Here is a 17,328-nt window from a genome sequence, read left to right as displayed (position 1 = left end):
CTTCGCTTACTATTTATGCTTGGATTTAATCCTGCAAAGATTAAGCACAGAGTCACTAAATCTAAATAATCTACCTTCAAATATGTCTTTTACATAAGCAAAAGAAAAGCTTTTCATAGATTTATTTTTAATAACAACTACAAGTGGTAAGATTATAAACTCCTCTTAAAACATGAACTGTGAACATGGACTTACATGGATGAGCTATCAACCATTTTTTTCTCAGTCATTTAATTTTGATATTCCCCTCATCTAATGACAGTTTAATGAAGCACAGAATCAAAGGCATGTCTTGAATATGCTGAAACAGGCAAAATTGTCTGGTAAGGGAGTTGTACAAGAAGCTACAAAAGATTACTGGACCTTTGTTTGAGCAGCTTATACTGTGGGCTCCCTGCTGTGGCTGCATAACAGACCGGCTGTCCAGACACCGGAGTGAAAGTGCCAGAGCTATACACCATAAGAAGTTTTTGCTGGCAATGCCTAGTGCCATAGAGAAGAGCTGCCAGCTCTGAGCTATCTCAGTGATTAATTTAAACCCATTCTTGATTTTTTTTTTATTAGAATACACTGAATCTTTTCTAGATAAGAACTAGGGAAGGTGGAGAAACACAGCAAGGAGCTAACATGTTTTGTGAATAGACAAAGTCACTGCAATTACACTTACATTTTACGCAGCTGAGGAAGTTTCTTAAAGATTCCAGTAGCTTCCAGGACTGAAAATTCATTGTTATTTAGTCTCCTATAAGAAATGACATCAATTTCAGAAAAAAAATATTTAGGCATTGGTACAGAATTTTAGACTCTAAGTGAACTTTTCAGACTGGTTTAACTGTATAGCTGGTGTTTAACTGGTAGCTGAAGAACAATTCTGTATCTAATGTTGTCCTGGGTTCAGCAGTAGCAGAACATTTCTAATTCTGATAATTCTTGTAAATAAAGATTCTCATGAGTTAAACTTAGCCATACATAAGACATAAAGAATCAAAACCAGATCACAAAATAACACACAACTAAAACTGCAGAGAAATATAAGGAGATGTTTTTAATTTTTCTTTTAAGGGAAGAAAAACTAAGGAAGGTTTCAATTCCATGGCAACTTACAAATAAAAATCTTTAAGAAGCACATATAAACCACTGAAGATTAGTTTACTGTTCTTTAAAGGATATCAGGTGGGGTCTGCCAGACATCTGGAGATGCTCACAGAACACTGTTTACAAGAATGAAATAATTACCTTATGCTCAATAGTTCGTTTGAATAGGGTTTGAAACACCAAACATTTTAAAACACGTTTCTGACCATGGTTTATCTTCAGACAACCACACCTAACCCACATACATTGTGTAAGGAACCATTAAATGCTGATTTGTAGCAGTACAAGAAGGTATGCAATGAGCAACAAATACTAGCTGGATACTGATCTTTCCTGCCCAGGTATCAGAGCTGTTCCAGCGTAGTATACTTTTAGCAGCTGCTACATTAGGGGACCATCTATATTTCACAAAATATCTGCACTGACCCAGTATTCCCTGCTTCCTCTCTTGAATGGAAAACGGAAATTGAGTCTTAGATTCTTTATATGTTTTAATAGACCCATCTTATTAAGGAAGAGAGTCTGTCCAGCTTTTACTTCAAAATCTTAAATAGGAAGGAAAAGACATGCCTGAGAACATTACCACAAAATTCAGCATAATTCTAAACCCAGAATACTTTTCAGAATTGCCTTATTGCAAGACAATATTAAAAAAAACCCATAGAAAATTAAAGAAAGCTAATCATTCATCCTTCCTTCCTGCTCATTCTCAAATGATAGCCAGAAGGGAAATTAAGGTTGTAAATCTGAAAGTATGGCTGTATAATAATTTAAGCACAGAACCAAACAGAGAAGACAGAAAGAGGTTTTTGTGGAACATTTGTATACCACACTTAAGTACAAGGGACATGAATTTCAAATGATGCTACCAACTCAAAAATCCACTGAATGACTTATTGTGATTTTTAAGAAAAGAAAGGCTACCTAGCTGCTCTTCTCCTATATGCATGTAGATGTTATGAACTGGAATCACAGAGCGGCCCTACAACTAGAATGGGAAGTCCCAAGAAGAGCATCAAAGACCAGAAATAACAGAAAGAAAGAAGAGAAAGACTTGCATCATTGAGGCAAATACTAGAAGAGTGTATTTAGCTAGAGCAATCGGATTTTTACAGGAAGTAAAAAAAAAAGGCAGAAATAATTCCTTTATCCCCTCTAGAATACTTGTGAGGCTGTTGAAGTTTTTATTACATTAAAAGACTCGAAGAACAATCTGTACAGCTTATGAAGAAGTTGGTTTAATAGTGACTATACTACAGTATAAGACCATCTTACTTGATAAAGTGCTGGACAGAAAAGAGCTCTTTGAGGGCAAAAAAATATAAAAGAAGCAATAACGGAAACTGAAGAGAGGCAGATTCCATATGGAAGTAGAAGTTCCCACTTTAAAAGATTTTAATGGAAGTGAAAGGAGATGATTAAACTCTGTAACGCATTTAGGGAAATGGGGTTTTAATCCATTGACACCTTCAAACAAGACTGCATCTTTTGTGAATGAAGTGCTGTAACCAAATATGAATTTTGTTTTAGTCAAACACAATTTCTTTGTTGACTGAAATTTGACATTTTAGATACACAGCAGATGAGTTTTGATCATTTGTTTTTTCTGAATTTAATATGTATGATTCATAATTATAGAAAGAAAACACTTGACAGTTTATCTTCCACATGTAAATATGAAAACAATTAAAATATTACATTAAGATTATTACTTCTTCAGTGCAGAGAGAATTAAATATGAATTGTGTTAAGAATCAAGACAATGCACACTTGTCACTTCAACAACTCCATTTCTCATCTCTTGGTGCAGTAACTATATTTTTATAATCATTACTTTATGATCTCCTACACTTTAACCTGTAACTTGTTTTTAAGTCTTCAATTTAAGTAATTTTATCTCAAAATATTATAGCATAAAGTAAAATGTATTTATCCACTGAAATCTATCTCCTTTTACACAAAACTGTGTAGCATTTTTTTCTTCTCTGACACTACTTTGTGAACAATAAATCAACAGCATGAACAGCATGGCCAAAAGCTGAGTTTTGCTTTTCCCACATATGCCACATTTTCAATTGAAATCGCCAGGCTTGTAAAGGTGCTTCTAGACACAATTAGAATTAACCACTCAGATTTGTAATTAGAACATCACTAAATTCAACTCATTCTCCCAGCTCAGAGACAGACAAAAATCTCCATCTCTCTTTACCCATATTTCAGTTTCAAATTCCTTTTGCTGTCCAGATATTCAAAATCCTTAGCTATAGTCTCATTATTTCATACCTGCAATGCTGTACTGTTGCTTTGATGCCAGCTGCAGACTGATTATCTTTCAAGAGATATGCTATACTGTTGCTCATTTCACCCTCTGTGTCACAACTTGATCACAGTACTCCTGTCTCCACATCTCTGTCCCTGCTTTACTACGTCAAATCAAAGTCCTTCTATTTTGCCCCTAAACACTCTGCCTTGTTCTTTAAAATGAGCGTTCTAGGAAAAACAGCTATTTCCTCCTGCTTTTGCTCTGTCAGTGATGGACACTTTCATCTGCCTTTCTGATGATCCTTCAAGTATCTCTGTGTTCCCTTTCATACTATGCTTCGCATGTGGGAAAACCTTGTAAAGCTGTCTTAATTTTACCTTTCAAACCCTCCTTGAAGACCACTTCAGTTGTAATGCCTACAAATCATTCCCATATGGCACTTATTAAGCAAGTAATAATCTGTGACTTCTCTTCTGCTCATATCTGCTCATTACATTACTATCTCAACTTCTTAACTCAACTCTGTCTTGTTTGTCTGCTTTATCTTCCTCTGATCTCCTGCCTGACATACATAATGTGTCCTCTGCATAAGAAGAACCATTTTTGTTTTATTAAACACCTAGGTAGTACTTTTTAAGACAGACCTCTGGTTGCTGGCTGTCCTACTTGCTCTTGTAGTTAAAATAAAAAGCAAAATAAGCCCCATTACCTTTGAAAAAAAATCCAAGTGGGTAGCTCATGTACTGAAGAACTAGAAATATAGAACAGTTGCCTTATTTTTTTATCACACATTTTTAAGGCTATGTGGTATTCAAATGATGTATAAATAATTTTTATTAATATCTAGTCCTTTGAAGTGCCTTACAGAGGGGCATATACACATATATCTTTTTTGCTCAAAAAAGTAAAGTTGTGATTTTGTTTTGAATATTTTAGTTAGTTTTTCCATAAACAAATAGTGCTTTAATATGGGTTCAACTTACAACTCTGCAGTGTACTGGGGGATATGATCAGGAATTTTGTTCAGTTTCTGATTGGAGCAGTCCACTGTGGTCCCTTCACAGCGACATTTCTCAGGGCAAGCCAAATCTGCAAAGCAGTCTCCGCTTAATTTGGATCTGTAATCTTCAGTGCCTGTGGAAGAGTCAAGTCAAAATAAAGATACTGAGTCAATAAAATAGAAGATTTGCTTCTTGTGAGAAGGCTGAAAAGATGCCTGCAATGCAGATAACGGGTGGGCAACTTGGGAAATGTATGATAAACTTTGTGATACTGAACAGACAAAAGGGCTTCAAGAGAGGGTTAAATATAGGGGCTCAAGATATGCTGGAAAAAGAAACTGTGACCAACTTCACATAACAGGATAACATTAACTTGAGCTTTTCACAGCTGTACTTTCTGCTGATTATGTTGTCAGCCAATCTAGCCTTGTTTATAACTAATCACACAAATGCCACTGATTCTTTTAGAATTTATTTTCATTCTCTGTATGAAGAATAAATAGATCCTGAATGCCACCTTTTCTCTTTCTCTTGTTACAAATTTGTATTGTTGACTGGGCTTCTTTTTTTTTTTTTTTTTTTATAGTCTCGATACTCCACATCATCTCAAACACGTAAGACTGAAAACCCTGTTTTCAGCTTTAATTTAAAATATGTGTGATCCTGACTTAAGCCTCAGCAGCTTGCCATGCTGTAGAAAGCTGCGTGACGTTCCATGGTGCTTGACAGAACCATGTTTTACTCATACCTCACAACCACATGGTTAGATCAAGCACAACAGAAAATCTCGCTACATTATCAAAACTGCATCCATTAGGCCAAGGGTAAGAGCAAGGGAAAAGAGTAAGGAGTAGGTAGGTATAAGTTACAGAAGCATTTGAAGTTTAATACTTGCTTACATGACATGGAATTCTTATTACTGAATGTCCAGTGCCACGGTAACAGTATTAATGTCACAGATTAAATCAAAAGTACAAAAAAAGAAAAAAATTAAAAAAAGAACCACATTTAAAGTTTCCTCCACCATTTCCCAGAGTCAGTCAAAGAAAACGTCCTAAACATATTGGAAGATTCGGGAGAAAACATCCAGTAAGGAACTGAGGGTGGGTGACAAAGAAAACAAAGAAAAGCTGAAAGGACCTGTGGGTTCTTCTTGGACAAAGATGAAAAGACTGAGACTAGTAGAAGGTGCATCAGGGCTGGGAGGTACACTGTGATTTATCTCAGACACTGAATTTTACTTACAGCCAAAATGGTGAACTCCTGAAAAAGTAAAGATAGCCAAGAAGGAAAGAAAGACAGTAATCCCAATTAAGACAAAACCATGAACTAAGCTCTCATGTTCTCTACTCAACTTTACTTTGATTAGAAGATGTTGCTAGGGAGTACCATCTTCAGCAGAGAGGAAGAATAATTCATTTTAAGTGGCATCAAAAAATGAAGAAAAGATTGGGGTTAATTAAAGGTTTCATATAGGATGACAATGCCTCCCATGCATTATTCTTCACTATTTTAAATGAATTCTTTGAAAGCTGCTCCCTTGAACACATACACATGCTATGCCACTTAAAACCTGAATAAACCGAAGAAAAGTAGGAGAAACAGATTTCTCAGGGGAATAAAAAAACCCCCACAACAGTCATCACATGTTATACTATCTAGCATTTAAATGTCTTAAGCACATATAACAATGTGGAAAATTTCTAAGAGCTAGCAGACAGAATATTATTTCAAATTAACGATTTAAGGCTTGTATAATCTTCTAAATGACTATAATAAAATTCTACCAAGACTTCCTAGTGTCTGCAGAGCAAGATCTCCCAATGACATATTTAAAACAAATAGTAAAAGAATTGAATTGTCAGAGAAATTATAACATTTTAACAGCATTTACTGAAGTGTAAAGAAGTAATTTTTAGCACTTTTAAATACCCCAAAAGCAAGCCTATGAATATATTTTTTTTCTTCCTGTGTCCAGAGAAAATCACTTTTAGAAGCTAAACAACTAAAATATTAGGGGACAAGGTCTTCAACAACTAGAATAATTTTATGCAGCATCTTCCTCAAACCCAATAGAGAGAGAAAGCACAGCAATTGTATTTCAAGAAGCAAGTCTGTAGCACTTTTTTTCTCTCGCCCAGGAACAGCATTTTTGAAAGGGTACGTAAACAAACCTAAACTGCATGTGTGGTCACATTATAAACAGGCTGTGAAGACATTTGCTGGCAAGAAAACGCTTCTAACTCAGAGACAAAAGTTGTGCTGGCAAGGTTGAGTAGTAGTCACTCTGTGGCAGGAATACAGCTGTTTTACTCATTAAGGGATTGAGTGGTACTACAGGTTTGAGAAATTGAATCCCCCTCTGGTTTATGCTGCTTTAAAACACATTTTCGCGGCTGCCAATGCTGACAAATTGCTGCCTTATTTTGTATTTCGTCTTTTCTTCATATTCAAACCAGCTTTATTAGTAAAAGGGCACTAAAGAATTCCAGCATTGCTTCAAATTTAAGTGATACATCACACAGCATTAGGATAAGAGCTGTTAAAAACTGGCTTAAAAGACAAAGAATAAGTAAGATTGCAGAATGACAGTATACCTGTAGTACTTGAAAGAACAAGTGCACTGGTGTCATAATCAGTTATTGCAGGTATCTTTCTAGATATTAAACAATGGTAGAAAACCCTGCCTGCAAATTACATAGTGCAATTCATCAATAGATTCATTATTCACTTTTTTATTTTACCAAACAATCCTTATAATCATTATGTTAGGAACATAATGCAAGTCCATCATTGTTTTTTTGTTTTTCTGTTAAGAAATCAGTGCACACACCTGACAAGCAAGATAAAGCAAAGAAACAAACATATTTCAAAGAGCTAGGGCCAACATCTGTAAATCTTTTGTGAAAGTATCATAGACTCATTGCAGCTTAAAGCGGTGTGTAAACTGCTGTTTCACCCGAACTCTAAAGTCATATTGTCTTCAATGACAAACATTTTTGATTCATTGTGTGCGTGTGACCACAGAATGCCTGTAATGAAGAATATCAGCTTTCTTTTCCAAGCATTCTGCTGTGATTTTGTAAACATAAAGAGGGTGAGGAAGCAGTAGTTGCAGCCAGCGTAGAGCATGGAAGTAAGGCAAGAAAATGTTAATATGTAAAACATTGATTTTTTTAAAGTTGTACTAGCTCTTTGATGGTAGTATTTTTTCCTGCTTTTAAAAGCAGCTCAGGAGCTACATTTTAAAAACAGGAGTGGTAGGGAGGCAAGGTACAAGGTAAGTAAAGGTGTCAACTGAAATATGAACTAGCAGGTGCAACCTTTTAAATAGTTTAAGTAGAGGCATAATTTTGGTAGGTTGTGTGAAATTTGTGAGACAAAAAAAGTAAGCGGAACTGCATGCTAGGCTCATATTCAGAAAACAGAACTATTAGTAATCTACAAAGGAAAAACTAAGTCTAGCTACAGGTATTGACTAAAGTTAATACACATGCATCAGTTTCTTAAAAGCTATAACAAACTTTGCTTTTTTAAGGGAAGGGAGAGAATATCTGCAGTTAGTCAATCTTACTGCAGAGTCAAACCTACCTGGAATGAAATACTGTTCTTTAGCTAAATAAAGAGAAAAAAAAAAATAAAATAAAAACAGAAGATGCACCTGAATGTCAGCAAGCAAAGGATGAGTTTTATTAGATTAAGTATGGACTACAGTTAACTACAGATAAGCGAAAAAATGTGTATTCACAATGAGAGCTGATAACAACGTGTGAATAGTCATAAATATATCCGGAACATGGGTAACAAACAGTTCTCAGCTGGTGTTTGCACTCGAGACTGAATAAATTGCAGAATGTGAAATGCACCTGGAACAGCTGGATACCATATGACAAAAGTTAGGATTTAAAGAAATGTAAGTAGGAAATGGAATAAGATTAGAAAAAGAAAACAGTAAATTTCAGTATGAGGTAAGCTCCCTGTATAAAATGAGTATGTCATGTTTCCATATTTAGCTAGAAATTTTTAGATCTTTCACATACTCCAGAGCCTCGTGGAAATTCTTCCAAAATGATTTATGTCAGTGATACTTGTAGTGAATAACTTTAGCATTTCATTCTGAAGTATATATTGCGTTTCTTTTGTTAGATTTAATGTTACTCAGAAATAATGCCAAATGTATTAACTAGAGTAATGTTCCATGATCCAATAGTCTATGACTTCCATGATTTCCCTCCTTCAGTCAAAGAACTAAAAAAGATTCTGCAATGTTTAATAATTCCGTAGAGAGCCAGCTGCCTTCATTAGAACTTCTATAACCACTGGTTTTGCCAATAAAAGAAAAATAGCAGCTGAATTAAGAAAATTACCTGAGCAGCGGAATTTCTTGCTTTTGATCTGGCCGATCCTTTTGTTTGCCAGACGACGGGGGCTGGTGCAACGGGCACCACTGGTCTCAATGGGGTTTGTATGAAGATAATCCGCCAGCCACTTCAGATGGCAGTCACAGATAAATGGGTTCTGAGCCAAATGCCTTTCATGAAGAAAAAAAATTATAATTTCACACATTATTTCCCTTTGGCCTCAGCAGTTCTCAATAGTTTTAGTACATTGTAGAATATGAAGTCATACTAAAGACAAATATAATCAAGAGCATACATACAAGGTCTGAATTGCACGTAGGGGTGAGAAGGTGCCTTTTGCAATTGTCTGAAGCTTGTTATCATACAGGGAAAGAAGATTCAGGTTGTGAAGATCTTGAAAAGCATCAACTCGAAGGCAGTTGATCTTGTTGGCATTCAATAATCTGTTTAATGGAAGAAAATTTTAAAATTGAAAGAATTCACTCAGTGTCGCTGCAGCTTCAGCATCTGTCAGGTATATTTTGTGCTCACTTGTAACCAGAACAAGAGGTGTAATATCAAATATTAACTGACAGTGACATAAGGCATTTCAATTAAATGAAATATCTTATTTAGGTGATCTGAAATGATTCCTAAATATTTCCACCTTGGAATTGAAAAGAATGGGGTTAGTCAGCTAAAATAAAATCACTTGTGAGTGCTGGTAGAATGTGTGTGTGGAATTTGGCTGTGGAAAAAAAAAAAAGGAAGAGAAAAAGAAAAAAAGGAAAAAAAAAGAAACTAGCTTAAAAAATCAAGTATCTGCAAGGAAAACTACTTCCTTTTGCCAAATAAATAAATAAACAAACAAACAAACAAAAACAAAAAAGGAACTGAACACTGTGTTCATTAGCTGGAAGAGGTGTGCAATGGCATTTTTAATTATATGTTTCTAATCAGCATGCTGACACATTAACAGAGTTGTAGTAAAAACTGGTGGCATGGAATATATCCAAATCTGTCTTGGATCCTTTTTCTTCTCCATCTTCAAAGGGAACCTTTTCTTCCCTGTACCTCCCAGACTTCTAAAGCTAAAACAAACAAGGCAATTTAAACCAACTCCTTCATGTTTTTGAAGAGGAAAAAAAAAATTAAAATGTCATCCAACGAGATGCATTTTTATAACCATTTTTAAATCCAATTTCCATCCAGAAATGGAATAGAATGGTAGATTTGAAAACCAATGCTTTGATAAAAAGTTTCAGCACACAAACAGAAATTTACTTAAACTGAAATTTATTGTCTATGCAAAGTATATCAAGCTACGGACATTCTTTAAATACAGAAATTCAGAGATGGCTCTTCCTTTTTTTTTACAACGTCTGAAGTATGGTTTTATAGCTAAAATCTAAAAGGAAAACAGGTATGTGTACCCCCCCCACCACTATACTAGTTTTTGACAAAAATAAATAAATATAAACCTCTAGGTGGTGCTAGAACTTGCATTTTCTCTGTATTACTGATCCATCATCTTCATTGAGTTGTTAGTAATGGACATTTTGGTGATCATTACACAATAAAGTCTGGACATTAAATACTTTTAATCAAGTGAGAAGAAGTTTTAAATTCTTTAAGAAGCTTTAAACCAACAAGTCAATTATTCTGGAACAATTTAATCCAAAAACACCACTGTTGTTTTATGGCCTATTTCACAAATTTCTTTTATGCAGCACATCTAGAGTACAGCCTCTTCTAATGAACACTGACAATATTTGATAAACATATCACAATGTCATTTTTCTTTATTACCAGTATTAAATCTAAATAGAAATTGTTTGTGAGATTACACATGGAAATTTTCAAAGTGTTAAATTACACAGCAGCTGGAGTTTGAATTGTATAGAGATGAGTGCCAGAAAACATTAAAAGTCATCAATGAAACTATGCTGCAACTCTGTACTTCCACGGGTACAACCAGAAATACAATTACACAGCATTTCTACTACGTCCTTTCTCTGTATATAACACACAAATATTCCTTCTGTGGTTCTCAGAACACTTAATAAATACTAATTTTTGTAAACAAGGCAAGACAACATCATATCTTATGTATTTTATCCTCATAAATTCTACACAATAATAGTTTCATTTTGTCATTTTACGCAGAGACATGAACTGAGATATGATCAAATTTGTAGATGAATGGCAAGCTGGCCTACAACAGTCTTGACTCCTTTGGCTTTAACATAATTTGATTTTATTATACTCTGATCTTACAGATGGGATTTCCTGCCAGTTCTTCTCCAGGCATAACTCTCTCATCATGTTTACCCTTCTGAATTATCCAAAAATAGAATAAATATTAAAAAAATACTCACAGCAGTTGCAGAGAAAAGAGTCCTTCAAAGAGGCCCTTTGGAAGTTCTGTAATTTTATTCCCATAGAGGACACTGTAACAGGAAATAATCACGCATACAAAGCCACTATTACGAAAGGTATATACTGTGTGATATTGACTTTTAAAATAAAGGAAGTTCTGAGTTACTGAAGGGAATTTAATATCAACAATTTGATACTTGCAAGATCCTTGTGGTCCTGTGAGGCAGCAGGATCACACATTTTCCCAAAAGGTGCGTTGCCCAAATAGCTCTTAGCAGAATCAGCACCTCACTGTTTACAGCCTTAACAAAGGACCTTGGTAAGTGGATTTGGTGTTAGAAAGAATGGCTAACTGGGGAATAAAAGAAGTGTTTGATTTTGTTCAACTCTTTACCACAATCATATTTATAAAAAAAAAACCCATACATTTTTAATGTCTAGCTGCGATGCTGCATTCAATTATCACTCCAACATTCTGAAATCATTTTTACCGTTTTCAGAATTAATCAAATTTATATCAAAATTCTGCAGGGAGATGAAAATTCAAGACAATTGCACTATAAGAATATGAGAAATTTGCTTTTGTTTTTATAGGTCAAACATATACCTACAGTGAATTGAGTGAACGTAAGCCCTGGAAAGCATCTGGAGCTGCTTCAGAAATCTGGTTATTGCTCAGGTCACTGAAATAAAGGAAGTTTGATTCAATTAATTCAAGCTATTCTCAACATAGCAAATGTTCAAATAACATGTAATTAGAATTGGACACGGAAGGGAGAGAGATATTAAAATATTTACATGAGACACTGACAAACAATTTTAATACAAAACCACTAAAAGCCAGTACACTGAAAAAAAATGCATGGTAAATAATAGACCGTTCAAATGTTTGGGAAAAAAAAAAAAGGACAAAAAGATTTACTTTTCCTAACTGCTTAAGTACACTTTAGAAAGAATTGTTTGTTATCACAACAGAGCTATACAAACTTAAAGATATTCTGAAATAATAGTGGCTTATCCCCATTAATTTATTTGTTTACAGAATGCTTGCCACAGTAACATATTACTTCTATGCAGAACCATATATCTAATAAATTCAATACTTGGTAAAAAAAATATTAACTTGACAAATATGCTATACAGTCTTACTGTCATGGTCAAACTTTCTTAAATGCTCACACATTGACTGCAGTTCCTCTGTATGACGTCGACTTGTCTTTTATATGCTGATATATATATCCTGTATGAAGATAGGCTCAGAAAGTTGGGGCTGTTCAGCCTGGAGAACAGAAGGCTGCGTGGAGACCTCATAGCAGCCTTCCAGTATCTGAAGGGGGGCTATAAGGATGCTGGGGAGGGACTCTTCATTAGGGACTCTAGTGACAGGACAACAGGTAACGGGTTAAAACTTAGGGGAAGTTTAGATTGGATATTAGGAAGAAGTTCTTTACTGTAAGGGTGGTGAGGCACCGGAATGGGTTGCCCAGGGAAGTTGTGAATGCTCCTTCTGTGGCAGTGTTCAAGGCCAGGCTGGACACAGCCTTGGGTGACATGGTCTAATGTTAAGTGTCCCTGCCCATGGCAGGGGGGTTGGAACTGGATGATCTTAAGGTCCTTTCCAACCCTAACTATTCTATGATTATATATATATATATATATATATATGTATGTGTGTGTGTATGTATATATATATGAAAATGAAAAAAAATCTAAATTATTTGGTACGTACATTCTTCGAAGCTTTTTATATGGTGAGAAAGCTCCAGGAGGTATGACCTTGATTGAATTTTGTTCTAATCGTCTGAAAAGAATAGCAACAACATAAAAATACAAAACTCAAGCCAAACAGCAGTGTAAAGACATAACAAACTGGAAGGGACAGACTTTAACAAAGAAGGTTGCTTTTGCTTTCTTTTTCAGTATAATTTTACCTTGAGAAACAAGGTAATTTCCTTTTAGTTTTCATAAGAAAAGAATAATATTTTGTCTCTGAAACCAAACTCTTTACTCTTTAGAGTGTAATGCTATAAATTAAAACCCAATCTTTGCATCTAAAGAAAACTTATTTTGAAAGCATGCAAGGTTTTTGTAAAATTTAAGCTAGATCTGTCATTTAAAAATTTGAACTTGAGTTGGTGTTAATTGACTCCTAATGTATTATTCACATACAGCAAGTTTTATTTAGAAACGTCTAAAGACTTGTGTGAGTTAATCATTGAAATATGAAAACCATAGGAAAGGGGAGAGGAGCATTCCTAAAGAACAAATAATGTATGTTGCTACCTGCAGTAAGGCAAAAGCCACGTTTTTCAACATGCACACATGATTTCTTTAGATACAGTATGTAACACATTTTCTTTAAGACATAATACTAAGATTGAACAGGCACACTTCTAACTTATTTAAACAAGTATTTTAATTTAAAATTGTAGTTTATGTTACTGGCCATATTTGCTTTGCATGTATAGGAACTGTGACTGAAACTTGCCATATATCAAAGTGTGAACTTCCTGATGAAAACAGTTTTCTAAGAATTTTTTGACCTTCCACAGCTTTGCATATGGGAGATCTATGCTGACACAGACCTATGGCCCACTTGCCAACAAGTCAAGACAGATTTAGCAATGAGCACATTTAAAATAGAAGCTACTTCTTAACACACCATAGTATTTCATGGTTATGGCAGTGTAAAAATTCTATTATGTAAACATAAGCAATGAAACTGTACTGAAAAGTACAACAGGAAAAGGCAGCATTATTCAAACTACTTAACATGCATCTAAAAAGCTTTCTCTTTCTGTCTTTCATGGACAGGCACCAACCCTATGATCTACATACATAAAGACAACGCCAAAAATCTATTTCATATAAGGAATCCACATTCTGTAGACTTTATTGCAGTGTTTCAAATTACATCAACATTGACCCCAAATTAAACGTTAATAAGCCGTTTTACATTTAGATGTGGGAATATTAGCCTGTATCTTTCCTTTCAGCTTTGTCTTATTAACTCTCTTCTGTTTCACTTCTGCTCTGATAAAGAGACATATAAGTCTCTGGGTATGCAGTGTAACTAATAAGCTCCTATACTCACTTTGAGTAAGCCTTTCCAAGAAAGTGTTCTTAAGACAATTGTATCTGTTTATAAAGCTTCTCCAGCTATCATGGTACAGCTGATCTGAAGAAAGAATTTTTGCTGCCTTTGTGAAGTTTTGTTCAGATGGAGATATTTACACATTTAATACTCAAAATCTCTTAAGTCTACACATGCTTCACCTTAGCAGAATTTATTTTTGGACGGTATATAAAAAAGCCAAGAAAAAATCCAAAAGCCTCAAAATATCTTCCTGACACACAGAAAATCGCACTTCATCAGAGCTGTTTTAGACAAGGTTCATGTTTTAAAAATGTCCTTAACCAGGAAAATGTTGCCACCTTGCTACAGTTTTCAGGTACATTTTAAACACTGCAGGAAATCCCATGGCGCAAGACTGTTAACTTTTTTCATAAACCCAATATTCTTTCATATGCTTTCTTCACCTTGGCTGAGCCTTTTGGACCCATGAAACACATTTTTCATTAGACCGGAAGTACTGGCTAGGCTACAAAGGAACAAGGCAAATCTTCTCCAGTACACTTGAGTAGGTGCAGAAGGTGAACATCTGAATAAGTAAAATCTTACTTAAGTTAAATGTCAACACCAAGTTAGACCAAACCAAAGTATTCTGTTCTTACACTACATTCTTAGCTTAGTTTCCCCACAAAATAAAGATTATGCATGCTTATCATCTAGGTAGTTTTCTGCTTGGCTGGGTAGGTCAAAGAGAGGTAAAACCTTCAAATAAAAAGTTTCTAAACATTCCCTTATTTTAGCAATGGGAAGGAGTTGAGAAACCAAATAACCCAGCCATGAAGGGAATCCATCCATTCCTATTACACACTCTATTTGGCAGGTACCAACTGCCTAACCACCAGGGACAGCCTCACCAGACATTTATCAGATGTGTAGCTTTGAAAACCAGCCAAAGAGTATCTTGCACAGGGAAACACATAGGACATATGCAGAGACTGGAAAGGGGAGGAGGGTTAAAAAGAACAGGGAAGGATTAGGCCACATTGAAGGACATGAATTGCTGGAGAGAGAGAGAGACACTGGGGTGTCTCTGGGTATTATGGAAAAGACAGATATTACAGACAGATGTTGCAGTGGCAACACTCCCTTGTGAAGCTGACACAAGCCTCATTTATAAATGCTGCTTATTAGCCTATGATGTAGAGATTTGTAACCTAGTGCTAGAGGTTCACCTATGTTTAAACACATAATGTTCTTAACTAGACATGTAACTTGAGAAAGACAAGGTCTAGAGTTAAATAAAGACACAAAAGCATTTTCCAGTTTATTCTTTTAATATAAGATGTATTAGTTCTATAAACTGAAGTACCTTACAGGATACATGTATGCTATTTTTTATTAAAAGATGGAACAGCTGATTTCATTTACTGCTGTCCAATTTGTCTACAAATTATATGGGTCAAAAACCTGAAGAAGTAAGTCCTACTACACTATATTTCTGAAAGCTAGTTTTCTAGTAGTTCTAATGGAGCAAGCTAAAATTCACTGGTGGATATGTAAAATGAACTCCCTGTCAACTTTACCTAACATTTCCTTTTAGTGAGAAATTTATAGTCTAATAGACAGACTGTGCAGTGCTGCGATAAATTTACAGGCTCTTTTGGATAAAGGATTTGTTACAGTAGGATCATCTAAGTATGTCTTTTCTTAAGTCACGCCATGATGTTCGCACTAAAACACATCACATTTTACAAAATGTGATTAGCATAAGAAAGGAAAAATAAGATTATATAAATGCAGAAGAATAATCTTTTATACCCCACTTTGTCTGTAAAGAAAGTAAAACAAATCCACATTTTCAAGCATTGTTATCCTCTAATCTTTGGCTTTATCTTTCTAAAATCAGCTGAATTTCAGAGTAGAAATTTGCATCCACCATTCCAGAGAAAATATAATTAGATATATTCCCGGGTAACAAAGCACAGATAGACTAATATCTAAAGGAAATTTGCATTGTCATGATAAACCCCATAGCAATTAAAAATCCTTTCTATTAATCCTCATATTAAATGAAGCATTTTTAATTCTGGAATAGGATGGGTTGTATCTGGTACTGAAAACATCAGCTATTAGGTTCTCAAAAATGACATGGCCAGAAGTACCACTATATCACAGAAGGACAAAAAGCTAGTATCAGTATTTTTCCGTGGAACTTGTATTAAATTTTATGCGCAACATCTCTTTTCAAAGTTATCCCAGAAGTCACTCTTTCTTATAAATGATCATCTATGTATCATAAACAGTGCCTTAGTGGTTTCTTTTTCAAAAGCCACAGTCAATTTCAGTAGCATATTAAATAAGATAAGGATAATGGAGGAAGATAGTTCAGTACACATTTCATCAAAGCTTGCACTGCCTCATGTATAAGAAGTACTGTGCCCATCACCACACAAACACTAATTAATGCTCTTAGTATTAAAGTCTCCTGCTCCTTTTAGTGCTTCACTTCAAAGAAGTCCTGCATCAATACATAAGTGTTTCACATCTTTTAACAGTGCCAAACTGTTTAAAACCTTTTTTGAGGACTATTACCTAATCTCTCTTATCTAGGAAATGTACTGTGAACATTTCTTTTTCTAGCTCTTCTCCCCCTGCTTATCACTGCAGACACCATAATGTACAACCACTTACTATTCTGAGAACAAAGGTGTTTCTGCAGTTGTGACTTCCAACCTAGTCAAAATAAATCAAAGTAGCTCCCCAGCCAGTAGAGAGATTCTTCCCACCCGGTCCCCTGAGAGGCCTGTGACATGTAAATCACTTGACACTTTCCAGGATGCTGTTCTCTACTATATGCCTGGAGCACGCCATTACTGATTACTACTTCCGCACTTACAGAGACAGACAACATGTTTATTTATACTGACACTTTGAAACTAGCTTATTTTTCTACTATAAAAAGTCATTTCTGTGAAAGACTTCTGCACCAGGAAAGAGGCAGATTGGGAAGGAAGAACACCCTGTTCTCTACAGAATCCTTTTATTTTAAATCATGCAGATGGGGTACAATATACTAAGCCTGCTCAGTAGAGAAAGGTAAAAAGTACTGCACAGAGAGGTGCTGCACATAGATGTCTGTTAAGGGGTTAGTTATATAGCTAAAGAAAAAAAAGCGTT

General features: G+C 35.1%; 1 protein-coding gene across 7 annotated transcripts in view; it reads right to left on the bottom strand.

Moving 5' to 3' along the window:
- The window catches only part of SLIT2 (slit guidance ligand 2), a 269,873-nt gene that overhangs the window by 57,730 nt on the left and 194,815 nt on the right, over nt 1–17,328 (bottom strand). For 5 of the 7 annotated variants that reach the window (XM_061470049.1, XM_061470055.1, XM_061470072.1 and 2 more), the window contains exons 10-17: nt 12,808–12,879; nt 11,690–11,761; nt 11,078–11,149; nt 9,020–9,163; nt 8,727–8,890; nt 7,951–7,974; nt 4,342–4,492; nt 668–742 (exon numbers count right to left, since the gene is read on the bottom strand). In XM_061470049.1, coding sequence (XP_061326033.1) covers nt 668–742; nt 4,342–4,492; nt 7,951–7,974; nt 8,727–8,890; nt 9,020–9,163; nt 11,078–11,149; nt 11,690–11,761; nt 12,808–12,879 — 774 coding nt within the window. The remainder of the gene's footprint in view (nt 1–667; nt 743–4,341; nt 4,493–7,950; nt 7,975–8,726; nt 8,891–9,019; nt 9,164–11,077; nt 11,150–11,689; nt 11,762–12,807; nt 12,880–17,328) is intronic. The other 2 variants (XM_061470054.1, XM_061470064.1) reach the window with 1 other exon arrangement.

Source organism: Pezoporus flaviventris, unplaced genomic scaffold (genome assembly GCF_033815535.1).
Source record: "Pezoporus flaviventris isolate CSIRO_AGI_PZ_B2104156 unplaced genomic scaffold, CSIRO_AGI_Pfla_v1 ptg000002l, whole genome shotgun sequence".
NCBI classification, from domain to species: Eukaryota; Metazoa; Chordata; class Aves; order Psittaciformes; family Psittacidae; genus Pezoporus; species Pezoporus flaviventris.
Note: the sequence above shows the minus strand (reverse complement) of the source record. Positions and strands in the feature narration are given on the sequence as shown.